Below are 20,993 nucleotides of genomic sequence, written 5' to 3'. Positions count from 1 at the left end.
GCTCACAACCAAATAAAATACTGGATTCTGCCTAGCCCTTAATTATTCTTTGACAGATGAAGTGAAACAATAAGGAAATGGAATATAACACAATATAGCCTATTGTAAATATGATTAATGTGGAGTTATACATTCCAATATCTTGGCAATATATTTTCTTGCAATGCATTTCCGGTATATTCCATTTCAAGAGTAGAGGAACAGGAATACGTTTAGGGTTTGAGGAACATAAATAACAAGGCCTTTATTAACTATTTGCAGAGATTCTTGCTATGCATCTTTGTATGCATGATTCCCTCCCTTGTACATTTAGACCAAGTTGGCTTTATTCCAGGAAAACTTCTGATAATATGAGGAAACTTTTGCATGTGACGGTGGCATTGTCACTGGATGCGGAGAAAGCTTTTGACTGAATAAAGTAGCAATACTTGTGTGCTCTTTTAAATTTGTAATCAAACAATTCACTTGTGGTTAAATTGCGTATTCTAAGCATCTATTAAGACTTATTTATATGCTTTGGTTTCACAATGTAGAAATCACAGCACTTTTTATACACAATCCCTTTATTTCAGGGCACAGAAACATTTGGGAAAAAATACTGTTACACAAATGACAGTCATGCGCTTGCCACTTTTGTGCAGGTAAGCGAAGTTGGAAATGCCTAAGGATTGTGGCTTTTCTGGATGCAGAAAAACCAATACTTTCTTTTTTTCCAAAAAAATGAAGAGAACCACAAGTAATGGATTTCATTTCTAGAGGTCCAATGGCACTGCAATATTGCAATAACCCCAACAGTTAATATTTTCAGTTTCTATTTTCACGATGAGGACTTGAACAACTATCTACAAAACAATATGGCTTGGTTATAAAAGTTTACAAAACAATGCGGCTTTGTCGACTAAAGTTTTTGTCAAATACCCCACCCCCATCAACATTCATGTTTCAAAATGTATCATTCAAAGTCTGGCCTACTCCTTAGTTATAAGCATTGTGAATAATAATAAATATATTTTCAGAATGAATTTAGATTCTCTCTGATGTAAAATGGGTTCAAGATCTTTATTGCACATGCTCTGCTGTTTTCACTGTCCTCCTCAGAAATATTCAGTCAGACAAGCAATTTCTTCCAAGGGCTCCAAATTTTGAATCTCCTGTTTAGACAACAACCTGTTTAGTCATAAAGCTTCAAGAACTTTTCTTGCTAGTGCATAACATTTTCAGTGTGCCTACTGTAAGAATTATGGTTTGTTTAGGCAGGAGAAACAATATGTGTTTCTTTCATGCAAGCCTAACAAACTACATCTGTAGAAATGTAATTTCCTCAGCTAAAATGCTTTTCAGTTGTCACTATTGTAGTTTGGTCAAGTTTATTGAGGAAATCTGAGTTCAACAGCCAATCAGAAGTCTGTATGTCTGTAGAGCCCAACTTAGTGAAATAACATGGACATGACAATTGTTTGGAAATGGAGGATATCGACATGCTATCAATTCTGTCTTCAAGTTAATATGTTTTTTGGAGTAAAAATTACTGTGGATTTTGTTCTCTGGATGCTTGGTATGAAAAAAACACAGTGATTCATGCCGTCTGTGGATTTCCAAAATGCATAGATGAGAACCCCCAAGTTTTTGTTTTGCCACCTCATATGTTACATTACAAAATAAAGAGCCATTGTCATTAACACATTGGCGTCAGACTTATTTGTAATAGGAGTTTAAAAAAGAAAATACAGGCTTTCTATTGTTAAGGTGCCACTATACTCAGAACGAAACATAACATTTCAAATAATAGACACATTCTGAACAAAAGACTAACAAAAAAACGCAGTGTTTTGCAAACAGCAGTGTTTGTGAACAGTTTGCAAACACCCACCAATTTGCAGTCCTCCATCTATCTGCAGCTGGTCCACCCAAATATCGCATGGTTGGTTGTGTCATGGTTGACTAGCCAGGAGACACAGTTGTTTTTTTTCCAGTTCATCTCATCACTGTACTGTCCAGTGGTGGTTGTGTCCAGATGGTATAAAGGCACAGAACAGTTCTATTGATACAGGAGATTTCAGGAAATGGTGTCATATCTGATAGAAGAATGAAATCATGCCTTATTCCTCCTTCCATGAGGAAGGTTTGACTTCATTTGTTAGCCAATCTAAGGATAAATGAACGAAGAGTTGCTGAACTTCTGTCAGGATATCGTCATCTTTATGATTGATCACACAGAGATTTTAAAGACAATGAAATGTGCTCAAATTCCTGGCATGTAATTTCCATGAAGTTGGGTGTCAATGATCCTGAGTTGTACGAAACAACTTGGAAAAATCTGTGCTCCCCCCAGTGGCATGGAGTGACATAAAATGAAGAACATGAAGTTTGTATTGAGTGAACTGACTGCAGTGTTTGGTAATGGTATGTGTGCTGGGGGTTCTCTTTAGAAAATTTCATACGTCAATTGGGGTATACTGCTTTCTTTAGTGCTCCACGGATGAGAGGCAGATCTTGCTTGTCATCCTGGGTCTTGGTGGTACTCCAAGAGAAGGGAGCAGGGAGACAGAGGCTATAGCCCTCTGTCGCCCCCCTCCTTTCCCCTTCTTTATTTTCTTCTTGTGTGTATATTGATTTTATTGTTTTGTCTATGTAAATAGTGCCATTGTTATGTCATGATGTTTTATATTGTTATAATTTGTGTACTTTAAAAGAAATTTTTCTTTTCTAAAATTATAAATAAAAGAACTTGTGGATGACGTGCAAAGGGCACCCAGTAACCTCCTGCCACAAGCTTTTGTTATCACATTTATAAAGTTGTATACAAGCTAGTGTACAAATAAAAAATATAATAAATGGCTGAACCCAATTTTGCGAAGATGGAAAATATTTTCCTACATTCACATGCAGTTCCCTGTCCCAAACAAATTATACTGAGTGACATTCTTAGTATTTATTAGTTATTTCAAAAAGAGAAAAAAATTCCCTGAGTGGAATTTGTAGAGGAAATTGATTCAATCATAATGCACACAGTGGTTACAGGGTAGAGCAAAGCCTAGGATAACAAACATGATGTTCCAGGGAGTGAGTGCACCTAGAGTGCAACCCCAACACTAACCCCTACCCTAACCCTAATTGTAGCCCTACTCTAATCCAAACTGCGACTCTACCCTAACCCCAACCCCACCCATAACCCTGCCACCATCACCATGGGTAGAAGATGGAATCTTCTACTCACAACATCCCAGGTCGACCAGGAAGATCCAGGAGTGGAAGATCACATCACCAGACCAAACATCATGTTTCTCAACCTCTCTAGGATCCAATCCTTCTCCAGAACGGACCACCAGTTTGACAGTTACCCTGGGGCAACTGGGGTAACATTCCATCATGCGGCAGCTCCCCTGGAGAAAACCAAGGTGGATACCAAGGTGCAGAATGTTCTCCTGTTTTCGGAATAAACAACAAGGACCAGCACCCAGAGAAGACGGCTAACAGATTATGCAGACTAGAAATCTGGATTTCACTCATCATCTACTCCAGAAACCTGGAACCCCGCCAGAGATCCAACTTGGAAGAGATCATGGAGCACATACACAGGAACATGTTCCGAAGCTTCCAGAGGAGGACTCCTGCACCAGGACAGTGACTAAGACCACTGGACCCCTGGCTCCATCATTTAAATTGAAGATCCCCACAAACCTGAGCACAAACAGAGAGGGGAACAAGAACATCATACTACTGGCTAAAAACTTCACACCAACACAGGATCAGCTCAGTCTGCTGGAGTCTGCTATCATTTATACCCATCGTAAATATCCACAACGAGATACCCTCAAAGGAGAAGCCCAGGAGTTCCACAGGAAACTCAAATTGGCAGCCTTCTTCACAACAACCCCCTTCAGGCCAAAATAGAACTGGGAACCAAGGCCCAACCAAATTCCCGAGAAAGTCACACAATTCAAAAACAATAACACCCTGATCAAGGCACTGAACCCCCTAACCCACAAGGACAAAAACAACCTCAGCAGAGAAAGAAAGCACCAGCAGACAGACAGACCCATTGTTCGCTAGACCCATATACCCAGACACAGCCCAGGAAATGCGCAACATCACACAGATACTTATAGGAAACAAACACGTCACCAAAAAAAGTTTTTACCTAAGGGGAGCGGACAATCCTAGACCAAAGATTTTCTGCCTCCTCCCCAAAATACACAAGCTACTGCAGTCTTGGAGCATACCATATGAGGTCCCAGCAGGGAGACCCATTGTTTGACTGAAGCAGCACATCCTTCAGAATCACAGAATATATTATGAAGAGTATTTTCTCACTCCACTGTCCACAAAACATAACAGTTGCATAAAAGACACTTATGACTTCAAACACATGCAAAAAGAAAACCCACAGGAAGCCATTATGTTCACCATAGACATAGTCTATACACGAACATAAACACAGCAGCAAGACAAACTGCTGTAAAAATCTGGATGGAGAAGTACCTGGACAACAGTCGTCCAAATATGTCCCTCCTATAACTTCTGTAAATTGAGTTGCGAACATTGCGAGCATCAAAAGTGCAAATTAGCAGCCTTAAATGATGAGATATGTGTAGGCATATTGGTCCATGTTACAGGTCAATGTTCTGACTTCCCTTAACAAATTGTGAAACAGTAGCCCATATAGGAATAAGCCGGCAAACTGAGACCAAATTTCTATTTTACCGTTAAGGGATGTGAAAAAAACTAAACTTACTACACAGACCATAATTTTGTGATGTCTCTATAAATCACTCCAGTTGGGGGGAGCTTGAGATCACTTGATAGTATCTGGTTTAACTGGAGTCTAGCTGTGGTTCAGCTAAACTTGTAATTGTTTTTACAGAGCACTCACTGAAAGCATTTAGCTGAAGCACAGCTAAGCTAGTCAAATGCTAACTGAGCAACAGCCCCCATATTCCCAGGAGGGCTGAACAAATGCACATAGAACTTCAACACAAGAGGAATCAAATTCTTCCTACTTAAAGGCTCCTGTACACTGAATGGCCAGTGCAAGCTTCACTTTCCCAAGAGAAGATTTTTTCCTAAACTAATTCTTACACTAAATCCTATTTATTTGGCAAGGACTTGTCACCAGTACTTGTAGAATTTCCATTTTCACTACACTTCTCACTAAGTCTTTGAATGTCTATTTCAATTAATTCTTAAATAATTGGGGAGCACAGAATTGTCTGCTAAATTCCTGCCATTCAAGCACTTCTCATTCTATTAATGTGTTATTGCATGAGGACATTCCTCTGTCCTCTGCAGCAGCCACATACCAAAATGCTTTTTTCCTCTTCTCTAGCCAATACTCCCTAAAACCATTCTATCATAATATACATCCTGCCCTCAAGTACAGTAAGATGTTGGGATTTCCAAATTTTTAAATGAATGATATGTGAGGTTTAAATTAATATGCACATTCAAAGAAGTTGTTCCCAGGATCCTTGGAAATCTAAAATCCAAAATGAATTATATATGATTCACTGGTGTACCGTACATAAGCAGAAAATAAAGATACTCTTTGAATGGGAGTAATTTGACACCGACATATCAATTTACAATGGATTTCATGATTGATATTTGAGAAGCACATATAAAGCGATCGCTCATACATAAATCTACGCATGGATGAAAGAGATTTCCACATGAGACTGAAAGGCAAACAGTCTTTGTTATTCTGAAGATAAGCCATACAAATTAATCATATTCCATTGGTGATCCTCCATTAATGATTTTTCTCATGATAGCATCAAACTTGCGACTATTCCACTATCATCTCAGAAAGATTCTGAATGGTTAATAAAGCAAGATTCAAAATGTCCTCTCATAGGAACATTTGCTTATGCAGAATGTAAGGATTCAGCTTGAGATGGTGACAGCTGGAGGTCAAAACAAATGTGAACGAAAATAATTCAAATATCAGACATCATATACATTCCCAGATTTAAGAACTTTTTACCATTAGGTCATCCGATCATACAGTATTTGCAAGTGTTTTCTTTTTTAGGGTTTTTTTTTTTTTAGTTTTCTTCATATGCAAATCAGGGAACAGGTGTCCTTTCAAAGTGACCAATTAGTCCAAAGAGGATTCATTTTCTCAAGTGTCATTAGAGGAGAACCCTCTTTTCCATCAATACAATCGGTCCCTGCTCCAAGATCCAGCCCTATCTGAAATGCTGGCCTGGAATGAATCTGATGTTTTGTTAAAGCATTTGCACATTAACAGAAATCTATGTAATTACACAGGTGCTTTTGATGAAAATAATATATTTGATGAAATGCCCCGAGGCTGCATTTGCTAATATTAGCTGATCATTTTCTCAAGCATGTGCTTCGACAAAATAACAACTGTCACTGCTTGTAAAAAAATTCATCATTAGTTAAACAACGTTACAACCAATATTTTAATATTTAAAAATAATCAAACAGAATAAGGTACCAATAATGTATGACTGTTAACTTATACTTCAATAAAATACAACATCTGTATAGTGGCCTGGATGTAAAAAAAACTTCCAAAAAAGCTTTCTGCTCATCAGTGACGTTCAGCAATGAAAACTTGCTCAGAAAGAAATTGAGTAAAATTACAATAGAATAAAAATGAATTTGTACAATATGTGCTTTTCTGCAATATATTTATGCTGGAAATAGGCACCACTATAACTAGCAAAAGGTCATTGGTTTTCAAACGATAATATTCACTTTCTGTTAAATAAAGATTATTGCACTGATCTGCATGCATAACACACACACACATATATATATATATATATTGCACACACATACACAGTGTAGATGTGTGTGCAAAACAATTGTCATTGAACAGTATGTAAATAATACAGTATAACAAATTCATAATTTTTCTACCTAGATGTGCTTTTTGATAGACTATTGTCCTTGTGATTGTGGGTAAACAGTTGAGAGCCCGTGAACCTCTACAATGCACAGTTTCTGTGCATGGACATTTATGAACATTTAGCTGAACATTTCAATGATTATTAGTATCACACACGCTGATTATTTACCCGCTTGATTCAGCAGCACTTTTTACAGTTAGTTAGCTGGCATTATCAAACCATTAAGGGTAATGGCCTTATCTGTGCAAAATCATTGCAAAATCAGTTCCACCGCTAAATTAAGCCCAGAGGAAGCAGCGCTTTCAGCTTGATTTTCCTGCATTTGTTCTGAAAGCTGGAGGGCTGAAAGTCTGACAACCTTAAACCTGACTCTTTGTGCCACATTCTCTGAGGGTGTTCGAATCTGAGGGACAGTATTAGAATCGTGTAAATTTCATAACACACACTATCGGGGATATGTTTAAGCCAGACTACTTGATCCCCCAATATGAATGTAAATACACACAAATTAAAACTGTCAGTCTGCACTTTAACCTCATATACATTGTTTCAAATCCAATTTGCTGGAGTATCAAGCAAAAAATAAAAAATAAGAAAAATTGTGTCACTGTCCAAATACTTACAGACTATACTGTACCTACTATGTAACCTCCCCTTTGTATATTTCACTTTAAAAAACTGTGTATAATTAGTATATAATTGTGTATAATTAATCATGAAAATCATGAATTTTTCACATCACGCTCACATTCATATGCACACACACACACACACACACACACACACACACCATAAAACATATTTATATAAAACTTATTTAAATGAATCGTGATTTAACACCGACAGTTAACTGTAATTATACTTAAGCATACTTAATGGAGGAACACTGATATAATTGCTCTTATTACATTTTTCAGTAATTAGACCATTTGTCAAAGCACACTACTACATATTACATTAGTTATATACTAGCTTTGAAGTTTTTAATTAGTATAATGGTTATTTTGTTTAATGATCTCCATCAACTGTAAAATTTCCATGAAGTAGAATCAATTTTCTTTTGCAATCTGTTGAAACTTGTAACATTTCGAAAAGTCTATAGAAAAGTAAAATACTATCATTTTATAAATAAACAATGGTTATAGGTCTCTACTGGTTTTACCAAACTTTTACTCACAATTAAATGTTTTGACAATTAAATCTCACTTTACCTCTTTGTGAATACAGGATGGTGAGTTGTTGGTTGGTGATTGCTGTGGAATAAGCACCTTATCAACAGTAATAGCAACTGTTGCCTTATTTTCTTGGTTAATGTGTTTATTCAAAAGCTACAGAAAAAAAGAACAGGAAGAATAAAATTCTTTAACTTTGTGTAAACCCCACTTTATACATTGCCATGAAAGTATCTTTAGACAAAATGTACTGTTACATACGACAATGGGAAACTGAGTAAATGACAATTTTCTAAAAAAAAAATATTACTTACAAGTTATCAAACATCAATATCACCGATGTGAAGGTAATTGCCCCCGTACTCAATCAACCATCAGTTTGGAAAGGGTTATAAAGTCTTTTCTAAGGCTTCAGATCAACACCACTCAACAATGATAGCCATTATCTCCAAATGGAGAACTCTTGGAACAGTGATGAATCTTACCAGGATTGACTGGTCTGAAAAAGTTTCTCCAAGGGTGCAGCAACAACTTATCCAAGAAGTCTCAAAAAATAAGAACTACTTGAAGAACATCCAAAGAACTGCATCTTTAGCTTTAGCTAAGGTCAGCGTTCATGACTCACAGTAAGAAAGAGACTGGGCAAAAATTGAATTCATCAGACAGCAGCAAGGTGGAAACCACCGATAACCAAGGAAAACATCAATGCTCGTCTTACATTTGCAAAAAAACACCTGGTTCCCTGTATCCCCAAGCCTTTTGGGATAATGTTCTATGGACAGATGAGTCAAAAATGGAATTTTTTTGACAACACAGGTCCCATTATGTTTGGCGGCGAACAAATACAGCATTTCACAGTACAGACATCATACTAACAGTGAAACAATGAAACATGGTGGTGGCTGTGTGATGGTGTGGGGATGTTTTGCTGCCTCGGGGCCTTTGTCTAACATTACATTTTGTCTAACATTACATTTTGTCTAAAGATGTGAAACCATTCAGTGTGACAAAGATGCAATAATGGAGGAAATCAGAAAGGGGGCCCATACTTTTTCATTACACTCTGTGGCACCTAGAGCTTATCAGTACTATGATTCTGCCACATAACACAGCCAATTTAGGATGTGGTTTGATGATAAGTATTCTGATAGTTTATAATGATCTGTTTTTCCACCTACTGCTGTGCAAACGAATTCTGTGGCAGAGCTAATTGCTGATTGATGTATTCCTTATTGATTATATTTAGTGTAAAATCCTGCTCAAAGCTTCAGCTTGGGGTCAAATTTTTAGAGTAGTAAATAAAACACAATTTGAATCTAGAGATCAATATAAATATCTCTCATCTCAAATAATTGATATACTAACTCTAAAATGTAATCAAAATTAATTTAGTTATTTGATTCTATCCAGTGCAGCTTACAGGCTGTTAGAACCTATAAGATGTGTATATAATTTGCAGAAGCTGTGGCATTGATACTTTCTGTGATTAAAAGAGAGACTACCTATCTCATGACCTCTCTCTTAATGTGTTTACTTATTATCCAGGACAATTAAGGGGCATCAGAAAATACTAACAAGGAGCAATATGTGCTATTTTAAAAGAAACATAGAGCTGTCTGCATTTTGAACTCAAATATCGTAGATGAAAAAATACCGTACATATTAAAAAAACACAAACAACTAATTACTGTGAAACACTGTGAAACAACTTAGGAGAACAGCTGTGAGGCACACTATCTCAGCCCACTCAGATGAGGTATTGATGCAGATTTGATGTACCCAGGTACAGCCTTAACTGGGATACAGTAGCTCATTTCACATCCAAAGCAGATACTTTCCCAAAGCTATACCAGCTGCTCAAAGCATGCATCTGTGCTACAGACACCCTCCTGTGCTAATTTCCTATCATATTATCATCTATGTTAAAGCGTTTGATGCCATTTATTCCATGTGATGTTTATAGGCGATCCAAACTGACCCTTTGTGTAACAACTCCTACTTCATTGATACATATTTTCTGTCAGCTTTTGTGTGGGTTTTCACTGTAATTGAAATGAAAGAAAAGTTATTTTATGTACATTACTTATGGCAATATCAGTTAAAGTAAAGTAAAAAACATTTGCTGCTGGACTGAAATTTATAGCAGTCCAGTTAACCTCACCACTGCTTTTCCCCTTTAAAGTGCTCGTTAACAAATCATCACCACTTAAAGGTGCATTTGTCACTAAAGGGAATCCTGCCCCCACTTAAATAGCTGTGGACTGAGATCTGTCAAGGGGCTCATCAATAATAATATTCACCAAGGCTTGATCACAAGGGGATCTTTGTGGTGCATGGCATGTTATGCAGTTTGTTCTTTGGCTTTCCTTTCCTTACCCTAGTGCACGCACAATCAAAAATGCACACAAGCACACTTCCACTTATAAACAGTTGCCATCAATTATGAGAGTTACTCAATCTAAGATAATGCCATTGAGCCCCTCACATAGCATGGCACTTTTTCATTTATCTTACATGCTGCTTCTTTATTAACCAGAAGTCCATTATTGTTATCCAATCAGACAAAGAGAGGGAGAGATGTTTCAGAGATAAAGGATTCTCCTCAATGAGTACTGCAGTGAGACGTCTGGCTCCACATGCCCCAGACCCACAGGCTAAGGACAGTGTGTGTGTGTGTGCGCGCGCATGTCTATGTGTGTGTGTGTGTGTGCATGTGTATGTGTGTGTGAGTGTGTGTGTGTGTGTGCAAGTGTATGTGTGCATGTGTGTGTGCGCGCATTTATAATTTTGAACGTACATGTGGGGGTGTGTCGGTGACTCCACTCCCCACAGTGATGGTAATTCGTCGTGTCCCACGTAGCGTGTGGCGCATCTGTGCGCGTGCAGCTCTCCCACATCTGCGTCAGTGTTGTGCAAATAGATGTCAGGACGTGTAGCTGAGCGCTGGGTATTTAAGGGCCAGCCGCTCGCTTCTCTGAGAAGTTACCCACATCCACGCTCACCCTCCCTTCGCTTGGCTCCTCTGACTGCACGTCTATTGAAGGTACGCTTTCTCGACTAGGATAGGTCTGTGTGTGCATGCCTGACCCTTTGAGAGCAGGGGCTAGTAGAGATTCATTTTGGTTGTTATTTTGATGTTTTCTGTTTTTTTTTTTTGCAGTGGACCCTTTCTTGTGCTTGATTCAGCTTGTCTGTGTGTGGCACAGTTGTTTTCTTCAGTTTCTTCGGATTGAATATTTTAGGAAATGAAAGTGCCTACATGCTAAGTGTAGGGCTTCACTGAACAGTACCGAGAATGCCTAGAGAAATTCTGAAGTCTAATCAGTGCGCTGCTGAAAAGCAGAACCTTTTCACATGCAGCTTTGTATATTGATGGTCAGATGCAAAACAGTGATCACATGTAGACAATGACCAATTTTCCTACCGTATGATGACAATTGAATGCAATTTTAGATTAACATTTGTAGGGACATAAAAATTAGCGAGTGATGTAAAAGTCTCTCATGGTTAAATATTTTATTTCATTGTGGTTTTTTCATTTTTTATATATTATTTTTGTTCCACTATTGTGGAATGTGAAATTGAATTGATCAACATAAATGTATTGAACTGAATAATTATGCTTGACATGTTTTAATCTTTAAATTTGATCAATCCTTAGACATAGTATTTGTTTTGTGCGCTTCCTATCCGAGTGTATAATTCATTTAAAATATTTTGTATTATTAATATTATGCCATGGACAGAATGTGCTTTATTCTTCAATGTTGAGTGAAATTACATTGATACCAGATCGAAATGCAGATTTCTTTGACATAACGTCATCCTCCATTCTTTTGGAGAGAAGAAGCATTTTTCTCGGAATTAAATAGGCTGTTAATAGGTGGAGAAAATGCAGGTCTTGTGGATTTTGGACAGTAATTGACCTAAAGCTCACAGTACAGCCTGAGTGAGACTGACATTTCCTTTGGGATCTCACTGACAGAGAATCTGCTCTCAGTCTCACACTCCCTCATGGAGCCAGAAGAGACGGGATTATTATATAATTAATAAATCAGAGGTTTCCTCTTTTGGTTTCAAATGGCATACATAAATCAATGTGCGCTTGGAAATGACTGGGCTTATTTTTCTCGTAAGGGGTGCAAATTTTTACCTTCCTGTAACTTTACATATTCCAGTTGGCTTCTGCTTGAATTTAGCTATATTACAGTTCATCTTCTGATTCTGCCATTTGCACTAATGGAGACGTATTGCCTATATGAATCCCCATTTATATTTACTGCAAATGTCTGCAAAAATTAATTTAATGTAACATTATTGAAATATCATTTGATCAATTAAAGTTTTTTTAAATATGAATAACATTATCAGTTATTAGTTCTGAATAACCCCAGAGCGGGAGAAGGGTGGATGCTTTTCTGACCTCCATCCTCTGCCCCCTCCGCTCGCAGCGATGAACGGCGGGATCTGTGTGTGCGTGCTCCTGGCTGCCCTCTCCAGCAGTTGCCTGGGTCGCCCGCACCCCGCGCCCTTCCAGGAGGAGGGCAGGCCCGCCCCGCCCCAGCTGGACAGCGGCCTGTCCGAGCGCCCCCGCCACGCCCGATCCACCCCCCTCGCCGGCCAGATGAAGCCCTTCCCGCAGCCCGAGGAGGACCAGGAGGTGAACCTCAGTCAGCTGCTCGCCAGACTGATGTCCAGGAAAGGTGGGTGTTCATTCAGAGTTCATTCAGAAAACCACAGAGTTTCATACTAGCATGGAGTCAGTTACAGCCAATCTGTCTTCCGGGCAATTAGCTGAGAAACTTCACTCTTCATTCAGAATGACCTTCACATGAAGGGTTTGCTGTACTCGTATGCCCCTTTGTGTGCTGAAAAAATGTTAAAAAAGCACAGCTAGTGCACATTGCAAACACAGGATTCACTGTGGTCTCAGAGAGCTAGTCTGCATGTCGCATTCAGAGAGAATTATTGATGATATGTAGAGAAGTCTGTGCCTCAGAGTCATTTCCTTACATTTATGGAAGAGAAAACATCTGACAGCTTCAAAAGGAGTCCATCTGTTTTTCTCTCTCTAACTCTCTCTTACTCTGTCACTCTCACTCATTCTCCCTCACACTCTGCCTCTAACTGTCACTCCACTGACTACGCGTCTGCTGGTTAACTCTCAAAGGCTGACAGTAGACACCTAATTCCAGGTTTCAACAGGTTATTGCATACGCCATGCATAAGCTCTGCTCCACAAAACACTTTTTTTGCCGTTTTTTGTTGTTGGTAAATTCAATAATTAGTAAAAACAATAAGCAACATGGGCCTGCATTTGAGCCGCGCATAGCAGTCAATAGCACTTTCAGCTAGAGCATCATTATGTACAGAATATTGTGTTTGAGAACCACTTGACTTATAATGGCACGATAAGAGTCAGTGCGCTGGAAAGAGCATTTCAGCGGTCGTACTTTAATAGTTTGGCTTCTGGTAAATGGCAGGCGGTTGTGCTTGCGTGACAGAGAACAAAGTGTCTCCAACACAATGGGGAAGAACAAAAGGGCCCTGGGGCGAGGTTCGGATGAAGTCGGTACGCTGCTGACGTAGCGGACAAACCCTTGCGGGCCAGGTGCAGAAGCGTTAGGAATTACCCCCCTCAAAAAGCCTGTTAAATGGTGGGTGGGGTGCGTCACCAATTTCAGGACCAAGTCCAGCTCACTCTTAACGTGGTGTCCGTTACCAGAATATAGACATGTCTATAGGAGCTGATGCTTGTCTGACTAATTCCTTGTCCACTGCACATGCAATTAGGCCACTTTAAATGGATTGTCTTGAACAAGTATCATTCGATCCATGTTTTATACAGCTCAAATAAACATCTAAAATGAGGAACAGACGTCATAACTATTATATAAACATCTGATACACTCCCCACATTGGGGTTCTATTACAATTGCAGTGCTCAGCCATTGCAACTGCTATATAATTAGGATAAGTACATGACAAAAACATTTCATGTTTGCTTTCTTTCTTAGCCAGACTCATACACATCTGTGATTTGGGAAGCAGATCTATATCTGTGAATCTTTGGGCTGAGTCAATTACAACCGCCTGAAGGGAGAAGAGCCGAAATGGCTCAAAAGCAGCAGTATAGCATGCATCCCCGGAGGGGTTTCGCCAATATCTGCTGTCAAATTTCATAAATCCAGTTTAATAAATAAGTGTAAAAGAAAAAGTGGTTGGGTTTGCAATGGCAGTTTCACTGCAGGCATTGTTGTTAACAGGTGCTATATTTAGTTACTTAACAACTGGGAAAATGTATATTTTATGAATTGATGAACAAAGGTTAGATTTGAACAATGGGGACGATAATTTAAAGGACAGGTTTGTCTTATTGGTGGTTTGTTTTCCCCTATGAATAACGCATTAGAAATTTACTTCAAAAGACGTGTGTGAAAAATAACATGTCGCAGCCATGCATTTTTAATTAGCCGAGATATTGAAAAAAGACGACGACACATCTCTCACACAGCAGACAATTAAATATGATCCCAAGTTTCTCTGTCTCAGCCCATGGGCGAGAATAGATCTCAGTTTGTTTGGCAGGGAGAATATTGCTGGTAAGTCGTCCAGGTCAGATAAATCTATATATCTCTTTAAAATAATGTTTTAATATGCAGAGCCATTACACATATGTCAGCTGATCTCCAGCAAACCACAATCAGCCTCACCGGCAAGCACAAATATAAATAATTCAGGTACCAGTTTTACAACGGAAATTCAAATTCTCTTCATCCATTTAAAATGTTAAGGGCAGACAGGTTTGTATTTGTAAAATATGGTACCGGTGTGGCCTGAACAAAGGTTTTCAGTGAAACTAGCGTGCAAAGAAGACAAACAATGTCCCAATCCCCTAATATGCAGTAGGTACTGAGTGTTCCATTGCGTATGCATGAAACATCACCCTGTTGCTCAACCTAGCACACTTTGTTTTGAATTTCAAAGATCAGTGTTTTCCCTCTATTTGTAAACTTTAAAATTCATACGCCTTTCAAACAGCACAAAAACATGAATTGCAATTATTTGTTTATCATTTTGTGGGCACACCGCCACATCTTTAGAAACAATATAGAGTGGGGAACAACACAAAGGCCTTTTGATATTTTCAGTTGGAACCATTATTTTTATAATGAGGCTCAGTTGCACCATCATCATTATTTCTGTACACCCCACCCACTTTGATGGTAAAATAAGACCAGGTATTCACTGCGTGTTGTTAAATACAGGCCTTCACCCCTTTCATTTGACATGGGCATGGGGCTTATATATTATTATTATTATTATTATTATTATTAAGCTTAAAAAGGTCTTTAAAATGCATTTATTGTTGTCTTTACAATGTAAATCCATTAGTCAGCCCACTGCAGTATGTGTATGTAATAGGACTCCATCATACAACAGCTCCTCATAAGACTTTTTTTTAACATTGAGGGAAAGAACATGTCATTGTCATTAGGTACCTTGTTGGTTTTTTAAGGACTTTAAAGTCAGCAAAAACAGCCAGCGTTTGTATAAAAAGTTCACTAGTTTTAAAATGATGTGCCCAGTCATGCTTGGGAATCACAGAGCTCAAAGAGGTTGTCCTACCTACTAGGACCAATATCTCTTCTTATAAGCTATGCGCAATTAACTAATTACCACACAATTATGCTGTTTTCTCTTGTACCTCAAAGCAGCTTCATATGTCCTTTTAATTCTCCATAAATAGTGTTGTTAGCATTCCCTGCTCGTCCTATATAAATTGATAATCGTGCATGAAAAATATTCCAGTGAGTTACTAGGATATCAGAAATCTCACTAAATCCGTATTTTGCTATCACTGGACCAAGCAATGTAGCTAGTTGGAATATATTTACCAAACATGTTACTATCTAGTCCTAGCTATCTAGCTATTGCTAAGTTTTGTGTCATTGCAGTCTGTTGCTCCTAGATACCTCTGAAGGGTGTTGCATGGTTAGAACAGCAATCAATCTAAAAGAGATGATGTACACATGTGCATGAGACAGCCAATAATGTAAATTATATTGTTGCCACAATATATTTTAGGCAGCATCAACTTGAAGTTAAAGTGATTACCACATAGCTATTGTAGCCACCATTTCATAGATGCCAGAGTTTGGTGTCTTTTATGTAAAAAGAGCTTATGCATGTACTTTGTGAGCACATGCAAGTTCAGACTCTTGTTGACCCATGTGATTCACACTCAAAGTCCAGGCAAAATAGTTAAAACATACAATAAACAACAACAGGATTGTTTAATGGGTGATATAAGTAATTATACATTACACATTTAGGGATATGTTCATTTATGCATAAACCACCAGTATTCCATCACTGTTATTAATTGGGTAATTAGGTATTGTTAACTATCCAAACTAAGGGTATTGGAACAGTTTCCTATTTCCTATTTCATGAATCAGGGAGGTGGCTATCTGTAGCAGAAACCCCAAAATGATTTTGTTCTAGTGGGGAGGCATGGGATCACTTGTGGGGAATTTCAAAAACGATGGCGCCCATGGTGCAGCAGTGATGCAATCTGATACGCTGCTCTGCGGAGAAGCACTAAGAAAAAACCCACAGAGTAATGGAATGGCATCCGGCTCTTCGCTAATGTCATACAGCATGCTTTTACGTTCCTCACTCACGGACCACAAGCACTTCCTCCTGCTCCTTGTGAGAAGGATTCTGCGAAACTCATATTTAAGCCAGTTTATTTAATCCAGTAGGCAGGCATGCATGTGTGTTCCATGTAGGCCAGCTGGAATGTTTCTGAACAACAATACCAGTTACTGTGAGATCATATAATATAGTATACATTCTGTATACTCTACTGAAGAAACTAAAGCTTCAAATGAAAGGTGTATACTGAATTGAGCAGTTCTGCAAGATGCTTCTGAATAAAACATGAAGCAGTGACGCTGAGGGATTATTATGTAGGTAACTGTTATTTCATAAAGTAAAGGTATATTACATTACAGAAGTAGTTAAATGGGTGAGACTGCAGTTTACAGTGGCTCCATGCAAAGGTAATTCAACTCTTCACCCCATTTCAGAAAAGTAAGGGGGCAGCAAGACAAAGACTAACGTCTCATGATTCCTCGTCAATATTAAGAAAGGAACAAACACTCCCTCAGCTGAACAAGATGATTTGTGCCTTAAATATTTATCAAACCAAATAAAATCTAGGCTGGCTGGCCATTATGCAGCAGAAATGATGTAGCCTGGTGTTTGAACAGGCCACAGCAGGCTTATCTATACATCAGACAGAACTATGGAAGAAACAAACAAAAACACTGCTATCTAGCTAACTCAAATGTATCAGTTCAGTTTACCTAGAGATTCAGTTTACCTTAGGTCTGATGTCAATCCAAAGCACCATTCCAATCAACCATTTTATTATTCCTGAGACTGTTATTGACATAACGTCAGTTGAGCAATCAGTACTTAAACAGAACACACACTAGATTCAACAATCGGCCATCACTCACCTGTACCTGAGTCATGATTAAAGTCAACACATTTCTCATAGGAGGCACTGAGCAACCATCAGTCAGAGTTAGAGCTACCTGTGGTCTTAATGGAACACTTATGGTAGATTATTGGGAGTAATCCAATAACTGTTGACCAAAAGAGCCTCAAAGCAGTTTGCTACAGACCTATACCGTACCTTTCCTTACTTCCTTTTATTATTCCGCACACCTGGAAGATGTCAAGTGCAAATCACATTGCACAGTTCAGCTCCCTCTTTCCTTTTCTTATTCGGACTACCAGATACAAATACCTCCTCAAAGTAAACTCTGGCTTGTCTGTCACACAGCAATGGAAATAAGAGAGAAAAAAATATCATAGCAGTAATAAAAAATGTAATAGACGTGCTAAACCGAAACCCCTGTGCATGTCATAGCCAAACACACTTACAGTGTGCCTTACGTTCCAACGAAACTCAATAGACATTCTTCCTTATATAGGGCTCAAGAGAGGAGGATGCTGTCTCCAAGCATCATCCACAATTATTGCTGAGTGTATTACAATGTTACTGTAGGCTAAATATCTCTAGATATTTAAGCGCACATTGTAAAATATTCTGCAAAAAAGCATTGAATAAAAAAGCTGCAGTTCTTTGGAAATGGAATCACAGGACTGCCTCAACCTTTTACCTGTGTTGCTGGACCTCAGTGTTTTCTTTACAGAATATTTTTATTAACGTCAGTGTAGTGCCTATTTAACAAAGCACTTACCATTGTATTAACAGATTTACCATATGAATAAATGTTCCACAGAATCACAAAAGTAATTGCACACTGGTGGATCACATTCACAGGAGCACATACTTTTGTGCTTGGCTGAACTCAATTAAAATGACAGCTTTCATCAGAGCATTGGCTCAGGTATCACACTGTCAGGAGGACAGAAATCGTTGAAATAATCAGAAGGGAAGGAAAGAGTGAAGGAAAGCCCCAAAGAGGATCAATAAAGATGTTTTGAACCTCACTGGACCCGTCTGTCAGGTGCATACTCGGAGGAGCAAACACCCCAAGGCTATTTTCCTCATTCGCGAGAAGAAAGAAGGTGAGACCAGGAAATGAAGAAAGAGGCAAAGTTCACGTGAGACTTCGCCCACTCCGAACACGCTGTGCCGAGACTTGAGGGCGAAGGGGGCTTTTCTTTTTTCCTAGAGTGCACTTCCTTGACAAAAAAACCAAGGCACACATCTCGATGGGCCCCTCTAGACTAACTGTCATCCCACCCTAGAGCCATTAACCTGGTATGTTTCCGTGGTAATGAAGGCCAGGGCTCCAGCAGATGAAATATTAATGGACGGTTGGTGTGGGCGTAGCCGGGCCCGATCGCACAAAGGCAAACAGCGGCAGCGGCCATTTTCTTACCGGCGGGAGGCGTCGGCTGCCGATGGGCCGCGGGCGTAAATCACTGCACGGGGACGCCGGCCCTCTGCCGGCCCGATGAAACTCCCCTCCTGGCGGACTGCGCCTGAATTATTCAGCGCCAGCCCTCAGGAGCCACGGTGGGCGGAGACGTGTCCGTCCTAACCACTTCTCCTCAGAGGACCAGAGGGACCAATTGCCACGGGCTGCAGCGGAGGAGACGCAGTGGAAACGTAATACCGGCTGACGCGAGTCACTCTCGCAACACTTCCCGGCGTCGTCGCGGCACAGCGTCCACAGGTTGCCCTGCGTCAGAGTGACATTTGGAGAGAGTTATTTTGCATGTTAGCTGGGAGAGACAGGCAGACCACCCCGAGGCAGACTGGTCTGCTGCGAGATTCATTTCACTGTCCAATTTGTGCTCTCCCACTAAAACTCATTAGTGGTGACCTTGATTTGTTTCTCCCTCCTATGGCTGTGTCAGGGTAATTAACCAATGAATAAATTACATGCTGTGTAAGGGATGGATTTCATGTCGCCTACTGTTTACCACGCCTGTTGACGGTGTAGGTGGGCTACCCTGACATCGTAAAAGACCTACTCCCCTCATTTATCAGTGTTTGTTTTCCAGCGAGATCCACGTTACCTGATTGAATCTGGAAAATGCAGAACAGGTCCCAATGATTCTAACTTAAATTCAATATAAAGACATTAACGCTAACACAGGATCCTCCCCGTTCCGCAAGATGTCAGTTCTGCGTTTTCTGGTTGTACGTTCTTCTTAAGTAGTCAACAAGCACTTTCTTCATATAGCTTGGTTTGTAGCTCGCTGGAGTTATGTCTATTTCATTGTAAAAAGCTCTGTACCAGAAGGAATTGAAGCAAGATTCTGGTCAAGACTGCAGTCCTCTAAGCATTGATCTCCTGCTCTACAGTTCATGTGTGATCATGTGATCATGAAGGCTTGTAACCTGGCTTTATAAAAAGGTCACAGTTTCAAATTGCGTATGGGTATAGCATCGAGCAAAGCTCTTAACCCAAATGCCTTGGGTACAGCATTCAGCTTTATACATGGATAGCATGTATTATTGCGCTGTTTCTAAAAAGCATAAAGTATAACAGCGCTGCCATACTTGTCTGCACAGAGTGACACGTCTCCCCCTTTCTTTCTCCCCCTCCAGGATCCTATCGTAGGAACTCCACGATGAACAGCCGGTCCAGCGGCCTCAGCGCCAACCACAGAATAAAAGACAGAGACTACCTGGGCTGGATGGATTTTGGCCGCCGCAGCGCCGAAGAGTATGAATACTCTTCATAAGACCAGCTCTCTTCACCGAGGGATAGAAACCCACATCAGTTCTTTGTCTTTGGAAAAAAAAATCAGTGTCTCAAAAATTATATTTATTATGTATTTGATGTACATTTGTTTGTAAAACTATATGATGCAATATATAAATACATATACATGCCAAATTTTGCAGAAACAGCGAGAAACAAGGTTCCTTTTTCTGATTTTGATTCATATTGTTGATAGAATATTATTAAAATCATTTAATTATGAATACTTCCATGCAAAGTCCAGTCTTGTCCTGTTGACAGAAGATTGTCAGATATTCAAGAATAAAACAGGTCAGCATAAAACATTTGCACGACATACTGTAAACTTCTCATGACTGGCCCAAAAATGGAAGCTCACTCATGGATGATTCCACTGTGCTATTTTTACAAGATATTCCATCTCTGTACTGGATTTTTTTCTTATTGAGAACAGATGCTCGACATTGCTCCACAATGTACCATCAGCCCATTGTGTACATGTGTACATTTTAAAACAGCAACAAAAACAACAATCGCTGCAGCTAAAAAATATTTTTACAGCCCCTTCAGTCATGGGAGATTAAAAATGATTAAGCTTATTTCTAAATATTAAATTGCGATGGTTTTAGGTAATATGCCGTACTAAAAGGAACCGAGTCGCATTACCATGGATTTACGAGCTGATTTTCAGGGATAAC

At 39.3% G+C, this 20,993-nt stretch overlaps 1 protein-coding gene across 1 annotated transcript; it reads left to right on the top strand.

The window, feature by feature from the left end:
- The first annotated feature begins 10,930 nt into the window (after window positions 1-10,930).
- Window positions 10,931-20,542, top strand: LOC118234702 (cholecystokinin-like). Its single transcript, XM_035431450.1, has 3 exons — window positions 10,931-11,096; window positions 12,505-12,756; window positions 20,160-20,542. The coding sequence occupies exons 2-3, from the start codon at window positions 12,507-12,509 to the stop codon at window positions 20,294-20,296; spliced, it is 387 nt and encodes a 128-aa protein (XP_035287341.1). The 5' UTR covers window positions 10,931-11,096; window positions 12,505-12,506; the 3' UTR covers window positions 20,297-20,542.
- The last annotated feature ends 451 nt before the right edge of the window (window positions 20,543-20,993 follow it).

Source organism: Anguilla anguilla, chromosome 8 (assembly GCF_013347855.1).
Source record: "Anguilla anguilla isolate fAngAng1 chromosome 8, fAngAng1.pri, whole genome shotgun sequence".
Lineage (NCBI taxonomy): Eukaryota > Metazoa > Chordata > Actinopteri > Anguilliformes > Anguillidae > Anguilla > Anguilla anguilla.
Note: the sequence above shows the minus strand (reverse complement) of the source record. Positions and strands in the feature narration are given on the sequence as shown.

Excerpts from the sequence above, each read along its gene's own strand:
- LOC118234702 (XM_035431450.1), top strand. The coding sequence starts at position 12,507 with ATGAACGGCGGGATCTGTGTGTGCGTGCTCCTGGCTGCCCTCTCCAGC. Across the intron at positions 12,757-20,159 it reads CAGACTGATGTCCAGGAAAG|GATCCTATCGTAGGAACTCC; the intron begins GTGGGTGTTCAT and ends CTCCCCCTCCAG.